The following is a 17,119-nucleotide window of genomic DNA, read 5'->3' as shown; positions in this document are numbered from 1 at the left end:
AACTTGTTTTGGAAAATTGTTTTCATGAAAAGTTTGGCCCCTAAAGTCAATCTAAGGTCTTGTATGAGTTTCAAATTAAATTATGAGATTATGCATGCACACATTAAACCTAATAACAATACAACTAAAAAATAAACAAAATTTTCATACTTGACTCATTTGTAATTCCATGGAATACGCCATTTTGAAGTGAGTTTTAAGCTCTTTTCATGACTTATAAATTGCATCATCATCTGTGTTTTTTTAACATTTAACATATTCATACACTCAACATACAAATAAAATGCTATGATTTGTCATAATCAAAACAAAGATCAGATTCAAAAAATTAACAGAATGGTTTCATTTGGTTCAATTTATTTTATCATCAAATTATATTTAGTTTGGTTCTCCGATAATTCTAGTTAGAATTAAAAGAGACCAAAAATATCTTTCTCTTCACAAAAGAAAAAAAGAAAAAGTAGGCAAGTACTTTTATAATTTCCCACGATGCATAGCTCGAGAAATGTAATATTAATAAAAACCATATTTTAATCCCATAAGCCCAGTACTTAATATGTTGGGCTGTAGATCCAATATGCACTATTTCACATATTAAAATTTTAATTTAAAATATGCAAAAAATAAAATAAAAATTTAAATGTTCTCGGAATTGTATTGCTATCCACCGGTTTCTTTTATTACTATTGAAACTCGAGAGTACAAACTTGGGTTATCAATAAAATGAGCTCTTATTTCAAATTGTTAAAAAGATAAAAGAGCTAAGGGGCCATTATTTGTTTTATTACAGTCGAGGCCTGAGAGTACAGACTTAGGCTATTGATAAAAGGAGCCCTTATTCCAAACTATTAAAAAGAAACAGAGAGAAGGATGCTAAGTGGGGCATTATTTAAGTATCACGTGCACGCGCACATGGAGGACCGAGAAAGCGGGCATGGGATGAACATGGACGGTGATGGACCGTCATCACGGGAAATCTAGATCAAAATCAATAGAGAAATCAAGCGGTGGGAATTCATCGAGTTTGGGGAAGTCAGGCAGGGACTCGCAAGCGAGCTGCATAGGAAAGTCGCACAGGATGGGATAGTTGTGGTGGAGGTAGGAGGTTGAGGTGCACGCTTCTGTTGGTGCATCATTCATTTGCATCGCACCTGGGGCGAAATTTGAGTCGTTGGCATAGTTTTGGCTCAGCAGTGATGAGGAATTTGATTGGTTTGTCTGATAATTTTCCTCACGGTCGAGTTCCGGAAGCGAAACCAAGTTGTCGTTGATCATTGTACATGGCAAGTATATCTCAGGATTGAATGTCTTCCATGCTTGAATCACCTAATCATCACAAATTTTAAATTAGACATTCACTTGATTATGTACTGTTTAAATTTTGAAAATTGGATGTGAATTTGTATACAATTCAATATAATTTCACACTAAATTTTACATATATTTATCTTAATTTAGATATATAATTTAGTCTCCATGTGTCGATTTAATGAAGATGCATCCATTGAATTAAAAAAAAAAAAACAGTAATAAATATTACTCACGTATTTTTCATTCTTCTCATCTTTGTACAACATGATAAAGTCCCCAATGTTTAAATTGTGTGCCTTGATGAAACTCCCTGCAGGGTCAAAATTTAATTTTAATATTTCTTTAAAAATATGTGTATTTACGAAAAAAAAATAAAATTAATAGTAGAGACATCACGGAGCTCACCAGTATTCTCTAATACATACATTCGACTATGATTATTAGGCCAATATCTAAAAATAAAAATGAATAAAAAAGCACGAGTAAGCATAATAAACAAAGAGAAAAACAGTAATCGAATAAAATCAACTAACAAATAATCGAATAAATTTTTGAAAAATAAAATTTTTCAAAATAAATTAATAAAGAGGTAATAAGTGTCTCGAAAATCAGATGTCAACCAGGATAATTATATTTTTGTTTTTTTCACTAAATCTCAATAGAAGTCTATGGTTCGATAATTAAATTGCAATAAAAAAATTCATCGTGCATGTAAAAGTGTGAAACGGAATGAAATTTTAAAATTCAAAATTATGTCCGTTAATACAAATTAAAATTTTGTTGAAGCAAAGCATGTATAAGAAGTCGAACCTGAACCTGAAGCTCCACACTTGCACGCAATCCATATCATCCATATTCAGGAAAAACCCTTCTTTAGAGTGCAGTGGGGGAAGATGCAACTCTGCGGCCTTCTGTAAAAGGGCAATTAATAATAAATTATATAACTCACAATAATTAAATTGTATTTTTGATCTTAGTTAAATCAATTATGTACAAACCTTTGGAATTACGATTCTAGCCGTTACACCCACGTCACTGCCTTTTAACTCCTTGTGGAAGAGGAACCTTAACATTTGATGATTAATTTCCTGTGATACAAATATGAAATCGTTATTTAGAAAATTATTTACAGATAAATGCATAAAATCTTATATATCCGTGAAAGAGAAAATGAATTTTTACCATATCATTTCCAAACATCTATTTCTTAAACAATCTTACAGCTCGTTTAGTTCGGAGGAATAATTATTCATTGGAATAAGATGAAGTATAGTTTAAATTTTAGAATCAAATGAATAGTTTTTTTTTCTTTTTTTTCCTAATAACCCGAAAAGCGCTACTTTGAATACTATGACGCGGCACCAAAACCGGAGGGTGAGAGTCGCCCGTCCATTAATGTACCCCTAGTAATTCACCGAAATAAACTCTTAAAGAGGGATCAAACTTATGATATTGGGGTCACCAAAGTCACAAATCAGTCTTACCACTTGAGCCAACCTGACTAGATCAAAGGAATAATTATTTCTTATATATTTGTAATTATTTCATTCAACATGTAATGAGAAAGAAATATATATTCCATAATAAAATTTGAAAATAGTTATTTCTTATTTATTCCTTACTGTAGATTCATAAAATGTTTTTTACGTTGTTATTTATTTTATAGTAATAATATAATTTCTTTTGTAACTAACTGTAACTAACATCCTAAAAGTAATATATTCTTGCAAATATGTATTTCACAAACCAAACATAACCTTAATAACTTTACAAAAAGACTATAATAACTTGTGCATTGAAAAGTATATAGAATTTCACTTGTGAAATTTGTCCCACATTGAAAAAAGTGAGTATTTGATGGGTGCTTATATACATGGTGTAACCCAAGACCCAACAAGCTTAAGCTTTTGAGTCAAGTTGGTGTTCATCCATGTGTATCAAGTACATCTATGGACTCCTCCGGTGATAACAAGTGGTATCAGAGCCGACAGTTCATAACTCTAGGTGTGAGAGTGTGTGATCGAGGTTAATAAGGATCATCTAAGCTGCCAAGATGGATCCAAATTGAGTCAAGACGTGAGAGGTATGATTGATTTGGAGGCGCTATTTTGGAATACAATCCGAGATACGTAAGACGGCCCACTTGAGCAAACTGTTGGAGAATTTGTCCCGTAAGGGAGAAGAGGACTTCCGTTCAAGGGGGAACAGTTGGAACTTACATGTGACGGAACTTCCGTTCAAGGGGAAGCAGTTCGGACTCATAAGTGAGAGAAAGATTGTTGAGAATTTCACTTGTGAAGTTTGTCTCACATTGGAAAAAAATGAATATTTGATGGGTGCTTATATATATATATATATGGTGTAGCCCAATATCCAATAGGCTTAAATTTTTAGGTCAAGTTGGTATTCACCCATGTATATCAAGCACACCTATGGACTCCTCCGGTGCTAACAAAAAGAACCCGTGAAATCACAATTCAACACGTTAGAATCTTTTAATTTTTTTTTCCTTCTGTCCATTATTATAAGACTTAAAGGAAAGAAAAATAACTTAACTCATTAGGTTGGCCTATTCCCTATGTTTTGAATAAGTAGGTTCATTTAATTTTATTTAAATTTATTATGTGTATGTTTTAATAAGCCCGTTATCTAAATATCTAATTAATATTGACATTGTTTATTACAAGACACAACAAGAAGTTATATGTTCGAAGTCTCAAATTTAAATTTTGAGATTTGAGAATAGTACCAAGGGCTAGGGAAATGATGGGCCAAGAATGGGCTTCCTCCAAGGGACTCTATATATATATATATATATATATATATATATATATATATATATATATATATATATATATATATATATATATATATAGAGAGAGAGAGAGAGAGAGAGAGAGAGAGAGAGAGAGAGAGAGAGAGAGATTATTTAACAAATAATTTAATAAGACAAAGTCAGCCGTCTTTTCCTTTTATGACTTCAAACAAAATTTAATACGATAATAATGAGAAAAAACGACAACAGTTCATATTCATAGGTTTCTACGACAAAAACATCATTTTGCAATTTATTATGGATTCGGATAATAATTATATCGACTACAAACAAAACGAATCTTTATAACTGTAATCTATTACATACCGACATAATACCGTTTTTTTATTTCCTAATTAATAGGAGATGCAAAATAATTTGCCACGGTTAAAATGTTTTTGTTTGACATCACTCTTTGTAAGTATGTACTTGAACTTGTCTTGTATTTTGTAGTATTAGCTCTGCTATTAATAAATTGAATCATAATTTACAAATTCAAAGTTTTAAAAATTAAGGTAAATTACAAATATATAAATTTTTATTTTTAAAAGATTATCCACAACTATATATATAACTCAAAACATGCGCATTTTTCATGCTTTAAGAGTTTTACCAATGACTATTCATAATAAAAAAAACTAAAATACTTACCACATGTTTAAAAGTTTTAAAACTCAGCTTTCAATTTAAATTTATGTAGATTTAAATAAAATACAATACAAATTTATACTAAACTTTATCTAAATCTATAATCTGAATTTTAGATATTTTTATTAATTTTAAATTTATATTTATATTGTTTTTGCAAAGATTTATTAATTTAGACATTAAATTTAAATTTATATAATTTTTTTAAAAAAATTTAATAATTTTTATTACATACTTCATTCAAAATCTACACTAATATATATTCAAACTTAAAAATTCAAAATTCCAATTGTGTGACAAATCCAATGATCTACTCGGAACAAAAAATAACAAATATAATACTTTCTAATTATTTGACTCTTATATATATTTATATGGATTGGAAAAAGGGTAATTTGCCGGCCAAAAAAGAAAGCACAAAATTAGAAGTATGGAAGGAAAGCAAATAAAATAAAATCGCGATAGCTAAGCAAAAATAAATAATAATAAGAAAAAAAAAATGCGAGAATTGGAAAAAAAAAAATAAAAAATGATCAGCGTACGCGTGGGGGGCGAAATTGCACAGCTTCAGTCGTAATGCCAGAGGAATCGACGGCGGAGGTGGCATTGGTGGACCTGGACCTGCTGTTACGCCTGGGCCTGCCCCTCCGGCGAATGGGCTTCTGACTGCACCCCCCGCCACTCCCTTGCATCTGGACCGAGTCGCCGGCGGCCCACTCTCCCTCCACCGACACCGCTGCACTCTTTCCGGCGACTCCTGCCATTGATGGTCGACTCAGATATATTGTAATTACCGAATCAAATGGGCGCAAACACACACTCGCATATATGTGTATATATAGAAGTATATGTATGTGTATAGGAGGAGAGTGGGTGGCGGTGGAGGCTCCACCTGTTTCAGCACATCTGCCATGTTTTCGACGCTTAAGCAAGCGGAAGTATGGCGGTTTGCGGGTGCGTCATCGTCTTTTTCCTCTGCAAAAACCAAAACCAAAAAAGCAGAAGCGAACGCGAACGCAAAAGCAAGACAACTCCCCACCGCGCACTGAGAGAGAGGGAGGGGTGTAAAGGTGGAGGTCGTGCGAATGTTGCCGAGCGAGGTAGCCTGGAGGGGTTTAACTGTCTTTTCATCTTTGTAAGTGCCCACCGCTTGGTTATGGGTGGTTTTTTTTTTTTTTTTTGTGAAATGACCAATTTTTTTGTGGACCTGGAGGCCCTCCAAGTCCAGACTATTTTTTGGGCTGGTCCAGTTGTAATTCGGGCTTGGGATGCTGTGATTAGGTGTGCATTATGAAATCTAAATTGTAACAATTAGAAGAATAATAGTATTTAAATAATAAAAGAGAGGGAAATAAAAATAGGAAATGAAGGAGGCAGCAGGGGAGTAATAACTGAGGAATTTAATCAAGGATTCGTCGACGAGGATAATATAAGGTCTCGTCGACGAGAAAATACCGAGAGACTATTTTGGCAACTCAGAATTTCGTTGACGAAGGGTAGAGTTCATCGACAAATTGTCTCTTGATCTCGTCAACAAGGTGACGTGACTCGTCGACGAGGGTCAGTGTATAAAAAGGCAAAACTTCAATTTTTTAACAAAATTTTGACGCGCAACTCTCTCTCTCTCTTCCTTATGGTTCCTCCCTCTTCTCTCTTCGATTTCGGCCCCGTTAGTCGTCGGATCGACAATCTGATACCACGACGACGCTCCTGGGGAAGTTCTCTCCAAATCTGCTTGAGCGGATCATTGGTGGAAGCAAGTTGAAATTCTTCCATGAGTTGAGGTAAGATTTTTTATTCGAAATTTGGTTTTTCCACAGTCGAAAAAAATGATGTACTCGAATAAATACTGAAGTTTAGTTCAGGAAGTTATCATTTTCAAAGTACTGCTCAGGATTTCCTACGGGTGTAAGACCAGTATTATAGAGGGACTTTTCATTTGTCAGGTAAGGGGATAAATTAAAGCAGTTATTTTCCCTTGAAATTACTTTTATTTAATAGTAAAATAATTTTCAGAAAACATGTAATTATATATATGAGTATAATTAAGAAAATGTGAGTTTGGGAAAATACTGCAATTGCATAGTAAATGTGATTTCAGAACGGAATATATGGTTTCATTCAATTCGTGTGATGTGAATATTCTTTAATATATATATATATATTATACCATGTTAAGTTAGATTTACAAAATAAAGCATGTTTACAAATATTTTCAGGAATAACATGATAAACGCAATAAATTATGATTTTAGAATATATGATATGTAGCGACCTGCTTAATAAACTGATTTTTTTTATATATACTCTGATAATCTACATGCTTTGATACCATACTGGGATAAACCCAATCATGAACCTAAGCAGCGAGAAGCATAAATCACATAGACATAACCATATGAAAATATATACACAATACAAAAACCAATACTACACAATACCAGAGTACTACATGATTCCCAAAACACATATCACTGTTTACCCAAGATACCCTCAACCATGCTGGGATATACAAAAATACTCCCAAAATATACTCACTCTTTGACAGGGCACCACTGAAGCCCCTCTATCTGCGAGCCTGATTTGCTCGTCTACCTGGTTCACTTGAAAAATGATTCAACACTGAGAAGAGCCAACGCTTAGTAAGATGAAATATGCTATTACTAGTGTGTGATAAATTAGCTACTATATCATGAAAATTGTTTACAAATAAACATGTATAACTGAGTATATAAATAAAGTACAACTAATAAAATACACCCCTCCTTCCATGTTGCTTTACAGAACAATATCGTAGGTTACTAATCAAAATACTTCTATTATACATAGGTATATTCCCTGTTTCTATAAATCTGTACATACGTAATAGTAACTGAAAATGTTCCCTATGGATATTTGTGTGTCATGACTTACCCCCTCATGACAGGGTTGTACGCCCGTAGGCGGGATTTACCCTGGCTGGCCAATTAGGAATAAATCACTATACTACATTGGTCGATCTGCCCACCTCAACCCATAACTCGATGGGGAACTTGTCCTCTTCAAGGGCCTAGATGATCGACCTTACCACGTATTATCTAAATAGGTGGTTGCACTCATAAAATAACATAATATCTGTAGCAACGGTACCGTGCTCTGTAACTGCATAGTCCAACAGGGTCTGATATCATATAATATATTTCTATATATATATATATATATATATATATATATATATATATCTATCTGATTTACCATGATACTGCATAAACTGTAACTGTAGTTTATACGTAATACTGAGAACTGCATAATCATAACACTGACATTTGCATAATCATAGTACTGAAACTGCATGATCATAATACTCATATTCGCATTATCGTGCTACTAAGTTTCATGAAATCATGGTACTGAAATATCGTAAAATCAGAATACTAAAATATCGTAAATCATATCTCCGTACTATATTCATATTCACAAGCCACACGATACTGTAATACATAATTTTCATCATTTAATAAACTGTATGATATTTTAAAAATACTTAGCATAGCATGTAATAACCCGAAAAAAATAAAAATAAAAATAAATAATTAATTAAAATTATTAATTAATTAAGTGGTTAAAGACTATTAAATTAATGTATTAAATAAACAAATAAAAAGAAATAGTATGAAAAAAAATTAAGACTAATTATTAATTAAATATTAATAATTAATTAATTAAACAAATAAGAGGAATAGCGTGGAAAAGAAAAAAAATTGAAATAAAGGTATATAAATATATATAAGGTTATTATATAATATAAGTTAATATATATATATATATAATATTAAAATAATATATATAAAATGTAATAAGATGGATTGGACATCCATCCTCACGTCTGCATCTCAGATTCTCTCTCAGTCTCCTTCTTTCACCCTCTCTCACTCCTCCGTCTCCGTCTCTCTCTCTCCCCTTATTTCTTGATGAATATTCAGCCAATCGAAAAACGGAAGGTGCCGTTGGGTTCCTAGTTCCGCCACCGACATTTCTACTGGAGCAGATTTATCGTGGGAACAACTCAGGCACTACTCGTGGGGAAAGGTAATTTTTTTTCATTTTTTCAATTTCGCTGTTAATCTGCTGTTAAATCGACGATCAGGCAACACCACGGGGTCCTAATCGTCGTTGTCTTCATTTGGCGTTGGTAATTTTTCAATTGGGATTTTCTAGACCCTACTCCAAAACGAGAGTGAGATTTGAGAAATTTGGCAAATTAGTTAAATTTGCGGGTATAACTGTTAATTTGAAAATTATGACTTTAGAAAATATTTAAATAATATTTTATTTATAATTAATTTAATGGAATTATGAATTTTAATTCAGGGTCCGAGTGAGCGGGGCAAGTATTTTTCGAGATCCCTGTTGACGTAGTTCAGAAATCAGGTAAGGGGAAAAATTTATATTAAATTAGAATTTTTATGAATTTAATGGAAAAATAAATTATATTATATGTACGTGTATATGTTTCGGAATGGGTAAGATGCCAACTGTTTAAATTGTATTTTTTTTCGAGTTTAGGGTTATTTATTAAATATGTATATGTGAAAATGAACGAATGAAAGTGGAAAGAATTTTCTGATGAATTAAATAAGAAATGAAATGTATTTTGAGAAGATAAATGTTAAATGTGGGTTGACTTATTTTATGAGAAATATGTATGAATTTTATTACTAAATTGTATGACATGAGAATTTGTGCAAATTATATGTTAAATGTATGAGATGCAGGTTAAGTAAGTAAGACATTATGAATAAAATGTGACATGGACTATGTTACTTGTGTGTGTTAATGCAGCCATGTAAACAACTGAAAGATGTTGGGTAAAACAGCTGAAAGATGTTGTGTCACGACCTACTCATTTTTCACATTTTTTTCTTTTATTTTATTTTTAATTTAAATCAACATCAATATCACATATCTCATATTCTAGCTTAGCAGATCACCATCCATCTGGACTCGTGGGTACCAGGGATACATCAGAACACAATCAGAAGCCTAAGCAATAGGAAATATATATATTCACAATATTGTAAATACAAAACATCCATCATTTTACAACAAATACCAGAGCCACTACAACCACCGTATTTCCATATATACATCTCAAAAATAAGACCTAGGGATATTTTTCCAAAAATCTAACTGTCCCTACAAAACTTACCCTTTCAAAGGGCAGATACACAACACTAGTTCAGTGGGGCTTTTCCCACTTTCTTATCTGGGGTTCCTGAAAAGTTCATGAAATTTAGGGGTGAGACATCTCTCAGTAAGGGAAAATAAACTAATACTAGTGTGTGGCAACATGAGTATACCGTGTTCTACATATACCATACATATCATATTCAGTACTGTTTATCAAATATGGGAAAACATATGTATATCAAAACATGACATAACATACTGCATTTCATAAGCATATCTCATCTCATATCATAATAATAACATAAAACAATCCTGGTAGGTTAGCTGGCTGTTGTCATGTATTACCCCCACATGACTGGGTTGTGTGGCCCGAAGGCGGGACCAGACAATGGTTGGCCGACCACTGCCAAGTCAAACAGTAGTCTGTAGGTCCGATGGGTCTACCCAGACGGGTCCATACACCAGGGGCGATAAAAGCACACTTCTTGAAAATAACCACATCGACCATCCAATCTCACATCACTCCGTATAGCGGTGTTAACACAAATATCATGATCACGAAGACCATGGACACATAGCAACGGTACCGTGCACGTGCTAGCCTAGACCAAGCCAACCAGGTTCTGATATCATATACATATACTAAAATCGTGATACATAGATAACTCATATAATTAATTATCAAATCATTCATATCATTTTTCATATATACATATATCATGAAAATCATCGGCCCGTACGCCAGTATTTCACATTTTATCATAGCTCGGCCCGTACGCCAACAAATCGCATAGTACAGCCCGTACGCTGACAAATCACATAGCTCGGCTCGTACGCCGGCAAATCACATAGCACAGCCCGTATGCCGACAAACATATCCACATAGCACAGCCCGTACGTCGAAAAATCACACACACACACACACACACACACACACACACACATATATATATATATATGTAAATATCTCGGCCCGTACGTCGGTTTTCCATCATAGAAATCTATATCATCCACATTCCCATAAAACAGTATTTCATAACATTTTTATACTTATGCCATACTGAACAAATTTTCCACGTATTCAACATATCATCATTTAAACAGTATTTTCCAAATATAAATTATATATATATATATATGTTTATTTTTCCTGAAACCAGATGCTACAGATATATACATGCATTTTCTCAAAACAAAACTAGTTTAGTTTATCCCCTTACCTGACTACTGAGAAAGCCCCCCAAGACAATCTAGTCTAACCCCCATAAGATTTCCTGACCAATACCCTGAAACCGAAAATTCTCAGTCTTAAATTTCAGTATTTTCGTACGTACAACATTTTCTATAACAGCCACAAAATCAAATTTGGCTTAAAAAGCCTTACCTTAACTTAGGGATGATTCCCAACGTTCTCAATCAACACCCCTGGAAACGAAAATTTTCAGTATTAAACTTTAATATTTCAACGCGTATAGCACTTTTCTTAATTGTCACAACTTCAAATTTGACTTAAAAAGTTTTACCTCAACTTAGGGATGATTTCCAAATTGCTTTCTCCAACGATCCGCTCCGGCAGATTTGTAAAGAACTTTGCCAAGAGCGTCGTGGTGGCTTCGGTTTGTCGATCCGACGTAAAACTGGCCCAGAATCGAAGAGAGAGAGAGAGAGAGAGAGTCGTAGGAGAGAGAGAGGAGAGAGAGAGAAAACACACCAAAATCAAAGCAAGCTTCCTGGAGAAGCTTGCACAATTATATATATAATATCATATTAACTTGCTAATTAAAGCAAAGCTTCTTGAAGAAGCTTGTACACTTTATATATATATACCTTTAACTTATATATATTACATATATATCATAATAACTTACTAATATATATATATATATATATATATACACACATATATATATATGTTTCAATATATATATATATATTCCTTTTCATACTATTCATTTTACTTGTTAATTTAATTATTTTATTATTATTTTTTAAAATTTTATTTTTTCCCGGTTACTATATGCTGGGTAAATGTACGACAACTGAAAGCCAGGTTAATAGATCTAGTTCATTTCTATGTGGACTAACTGTTAGCAGATTCTAGCGCATTTCTATGTGGACTAACTGATGACGGCTAAAGAGCGGCTGTAATACAAATGAATGAAATGAAAATGTTATGAAATGAAATGACAAGGAATGACAAGGCAATGAAATGAAATATGAAATGTGAATAATGTAAAATGGAAAAGAGTCACTTAAAGTGAAATGCAATGCAATGTTAAGCCATGAATATGAACAGATGTATGATTGAATAATGATGGAAATAATGATGTATTATGATATTAGAAGTGTCGCGACCTACTTATTTTCCACATTTTTTTTAATAATAATATCAATTGCACATTTCCTATATTCCAGTTCAGCAGGTCACAATCCACCTGAACCCGTGGGTTCTAGGGATATATCAGAACATACAGCAGAAGCCTTAGCAGTAGAAAACATACAATAATGTAGTGCCCCGAATAATAGCATGTTAATAATAATATGAGGGAGAGAAAATAGATACTAAAACAGAAGGAGGCCGATAAGAAAATATCGAGAGGCGGTTTGGGCTGCTGTGAATTTCGTCGATGAACACAGGACCTCGTCGACGAATTTTGTGAAGGGCTCGTTGACGAACACAGGGTCTCGTCAACGAACCTGACCCTATAAATAGTGGAAAGACGAGATTTTTATTCATTTCTCTCGCCGCTCTCTCTCTCTCTCCTACGACTCCCTCTCCCTTCTCTCTTTATTTTCGGCCCCACCGATCATCGAATCGACGATCCAAAGCTACCACGATGCTCCTGGCGGAGTTCTCTGTGAATTTGCCGGAGCGGATCGTTGGAAAATCAGAGTTGGAATTCATCCCAAATTCAGGGTAAGCCCTTTTAGCCACTTTTTGGCCTCATGGCAGTTATAGGAAATAATGTAGGTAGGAAAATACTAATGTTTAGTTCTGGCAAATATTGGTTTCAGGGTATTTTGTAGGAAGCCTTGCGGGTATCAAACTAGAATACAGTAGGAGCTTTTCAAAGATAAGGTAAGGGAAATATGCTATGCTAGGATATTTCTACATATTATATAGTTTATTTATTTACGAAAATCATGTATTATAGTATGGTGTGACTTATGAATATGTATGTAGTACGGCGATATGATTTACGAATGCTAGTTTCATGATTTTTATGAATTTTAGTACCATGATTTTATGGATTTTAGTACCATGATTATACGACTCTCAGTACCATGATTATACGAATTCCAGTATTATGAATATGCAGTTCCATGTTATGAATATTCAGATTTCAGTACGTTATGCAGCATCATGGTTATTTCAGTACTTCAGAATCATGGTAAATCAGTTAGACATATATATAGAAATATATTATACGATATCAGACCCTGTTGGACTTGCAGCTATAGAGCACGGTACCGTTGCTACAGATACTATGTTACTTTACGAGTGCAACCACCTATTCAGATATACATGGTACGGTCGACCACCTAGGCCCTATAAGAGGTTAGGCTCCCCATCCAGATATGGGTTGAGGAGGGCAGGTCGAATGACGGAGTTCAATGATTTATTCCTGGTTGGCCAGCCAGGGTAAATCCAGCCTATGAGCCGCACAACCTCGTCATGAGGGGCATGTCATGACACAGATAGCCACAGGGAACAGTTTCAGTTACTATTACATACGTATGGATTTACAGATTTGAAAACCCTACTTATGTACATTAGAACTATTTTGAATTATAACCATAATACTGATATGTTAAGCAACAGAGAAAGAGGGGTCGTGTACTTCATTATTTGTATTGTACTTTTGTACTCAGTTATCCATGTTTATACGAAACAGATTTCACGATATATATATAGTAGCTCATTTGCCACACACTAGTAATAACATATTTCTTCTTACTAAGCGTTGGCTTATCCCAGTGTTGATACATTTTTCAGGTGATCCAGGTAGGTGAGCAGACCAGGCTCGCAAGTAGAGGGGCGTTTGTAGTGCCCTGTCAGTAAAGTGAGTACAGAGTCGGATTTTCGTATTAACCCTAGCTTGTTGAGGGTATTTTTGAGGAAGAAATGTATTTATAGTTTGGGAAAACAGTGACATGTATATGACTCTGGTATTATATTGTATGGATATGTTTATTATGATTTACGCTTCTTGTTGCTTAGGTTAATGACGTAGATGGTATCAGAGTATATATATATATATATATAAATCAATTAATTAAGCAGGTCGTTACAATAATGTACATCTCAATACCACATATTACAATATACCAGAGTTGTTATAGTCCACAGTATTTCCATATATACATCCCAAAATAAATCTAGGAACATTCTCCACAAAATCTAACTATCCCTACGAAAGAAACTTACCCTTCAAGAGGGCAGATATCCAACACTAGGTTAGCGGGGCTTTTCCCGCTCTTCTATTAGGGACTCCTGAAAAGTTTATAAGATTAAGGGGTGAGACACCTCTTAGTAAGGGAAATAAACTAATATCAGTGTGCGACAACATGAGTATTCTGTATTCTACATATACCATACATAGCATACTCAGTACTGTTTATCAAATCTAGGAAAACATATGTATATCAAAACATGGCAGAACATACTGCATTTCATAAGCATATCTCATCTCATATCATAATAATAATAACATAAAAACCATCATGGTAGGTTAGCTGGCTGTTGTCATGTATTACCCCCACATGACTGGGTTGTGTGGCCCGAAGGCGGGACCTGACAATGGTTGGCCTACCACTACCAAGTCAAACAATAGTCTGTAGGTTCGATGGGTCTGCTAGACCTGGTCCGTACACCAGGGACGTTCACAACACACTTCTTTAATAACCACATCAACCATCCAATCTCACACCATTCCGTACAGCGGCGTTAACACAAATATCATGATCACGAAGACCATGGACACATAGCAATGCTACCGTGCAAGTGCTAGCCTAGACCAAACCAACCAAGTTCTGATATCATATACATATACTAAAATTGTGATATATGGATATCTCATATCATTAATTTTCACATTAATCATATCATTTTGCATATATACGTATATCATGAAAATCATTGGCCCGTACGCCGGTATTACACATTTTATTATAGGTCGACCCGTACGCTGGAAAATCATAACACAGCTCGTACGCTGGCAAATCACAGACACATAGCACGGATCGTATGCCGGCAAACATAGCACAGCCCGTACGCTGGCAAATCATAGTCACATAGCACGACCCGTACGCCGGCAAACATAGCACAACCTGTATATTGGCAAATCACATCATAGCACGGTCTGTACGCCGGCAAGCATATAAAAACCTCAGGCCGTATGCCGGTTTTCCATCATAAAAATCAGTGTCATAATCACATTCCCAGAAACAATATTTCATATCATTTTATACTTATGCCACACAACAAATTTTCCACATATTCAACATACGATCATTTTCACAGTATTTTCCAAATATAAATCATATATATAAATATATTTATTTTTCCTGAAACCAGATGCTATATATATATATATATACATGCATTTTCTCAAAACGAAACTAGCCTAGTTTATCCCCTTACCTGATTTTTGGAAAGCCCCTAATAAAATTCTACCCCGCACTTGCAGGATCCCCAACTCAACACCCTGAAAATGCAAACCCCCAGTACTAAACTTCAATATTTCTACGTGTATAACACTTCTTATAACTGCCGTTAAGTCAAATTCGGCTTAAAAAGCCTTACCTCAACTTAGGGATGATTTCCAACGTTCCCAATTCAACACCCCTGGAAATGAAAACTCCCAGTATTAAAGTTCAGTATTTATAAGCGTATAACACTTTTCTCAATTGTCACAAATTCAAATATTGAGTAAAAGATCTTACCCTGTATTTGGGATGGTTTCCACATAACTTTCACCAACGATCCGCTCCGACAGATTTGGAGAGAATTTCCCTAGGAGCGTCGTGGTGACTTCAGATTGTCGATTCGGTGAAGATTTGGCCCGAAATCGACGAAAGAAAGAGGGAAAATCGAAGGGGAGAGAGAGAGAAAAAAGGTAGCTTTGTTTGTAAGTTAAAAATTCGGATTTTTCTATTTATAGACAGGGGATTTCATCGACGATCCACGTCATTCGTTGACGAATCCTTCATTAATTTCTTCGACGAAATTTAGTCCTTGTCGATGAAATTTAGTCGGCTAAAAAACCTCCTCTCGGTATTTCTTCTTTGATGAATTTCAGTTTTCGTCGACGAATTTTCTTAAGCCTTCATCAACGAATACAGGGGATTCATCGACGAAGCCCTGATGATCCCCTTTTTGTTTTTCCTTCCAAAATGCAATGTCGTCGACGAAGTCGACTGCCTCCTTCTGTTTCTGGTTTCCATTTCCCTTCCTTCTTATTATTTAAATCTCATTATTATTTGGGTTACAAGAAATATGTATGTACGTAGAACATGTTATGATTGGACGAGGCGTACTTTTCACCAAAGGGCTTGCTGAGTAAGGCGAGTGCACTAGTAGTTATAGATGTGGAAGTAGCCGCATAACGTACTAGGTCAGAGGGAACCTACTTGTATGGGCGGGTAGATTTCCCTATCCTTAGGGCCTTTTCCAGTAAACTATTGTTGAACTGTGTGAGTAGGAGATTAATCTTACACTTGAGGGCTTACTGAGTAAGGTGAGTGCTCTGATATGTTTTAATTGTGACCTTAGGGTTACCTAAGTATCAGAGCAGAGGGGTGCTACTTGTATGGGCGGGTAATCACCTCTATCCTTGGGTAATCTCGTGGGTTAAATATTTTGCATGTGTTTGATTAGGATCAGAAAATGATTTCAAAAATTATGTTAACGATTTTCAAATGTTAAATATTATGTCATATATAAACTCATGTTGGCCACACACTGTTTTAATATATTGTTTCTTCCCTTACTGAGATATGTCTCACTCGAATATGAAATTATCTTTTTCAGGATTTCCTCGAGATCGAGCTTAGAGAACTCGAGATTTTATAGCAATTTTGGTAAGTAAAAAGAGAAACTGGTATATTTTTATGTTAATTTTGATATGTATATTTTATGTTTTGTGATTTATGTTTAAAGTTTTACAAGATATG

General features: G+C 34.4%; 1 protein-coding gene across 1 annotated transcript; it reads right to left on the bottom strand.

Moving 5' to 3' along the window:
• Positions 1-652: 652 nt before the first annotated feature.
• On the bottom strand, positions 653-5,812 carry LOC131144312 (B3 domain-containing transcription factor FUS3-like). The gene is made up of 6 exons (XM_058092872.1): positions 5,317-5,812; positions 2,310-2,399; positions 2,122-2,222; positions 1,717-1,763; positions 1,545-1,621; positions 653-1,326 (listed from the first exon to the last, which is right to left on the bottom strand). The coding sequence occupies exons 1-6, from the start codon at positions 5,536-5,538 to the stop codon at positions 967-969; spliced, it is 897 nt and encodes a 298-aa protein (XP_057948855.1). The 5' UTR covers positions 5,539-5,812; the 3' UTR covers positions 653-966.
• Positions 5,813-17,119: the final 11,307 nt, after the last annotated feature.

The sequence above is a fragment of the Malania oleifera genome, chromosome 12, assembly GCF_029873635.1.
Source record: "Malania oleifera isolate guangnan ecotype guangnan chromosome 12, ASM2987363v1, whole genome shotgun sequence".
In the NCBI taxonomy this organism is placed as follows: domain Eukaryota; kingdom Viridiplantae; phylum Streptophyta; class Magnoliopsida; order Santalales; family Ximeniaceae; genus Malania; species Malania oleifera.
Note: the sequence above shows the minus strand (reverse complement) of the source record. Positions and strands in the feature narration are given on the sequence as shown.

Bases quoted from the DNA above. Each gene is read 5' to 3' on its own strand.
- LOC131144312 (XM_058092872.1), bottom strand. From the start codon at position 5,538: ATGGCAGGAGTCGCCGGAAAGAGTGCAGCGGTGTCGGTGGAGGGAGAG. The intron at 2,223-2,309 runs GTTTGTACATAA...GCCCTTTTACAG, and splicing joins CTAGAATCGTAATTCCAAAG to AAGGCCGCAGAGTTGCATCT. The intron at 1,327-1,544 runs GTGAGTAATATT...TGTGATGATTAG, and splicing joins ATGAGAAGAATGAAAAATAC to GTGATTCAAGCATGGAAGAC.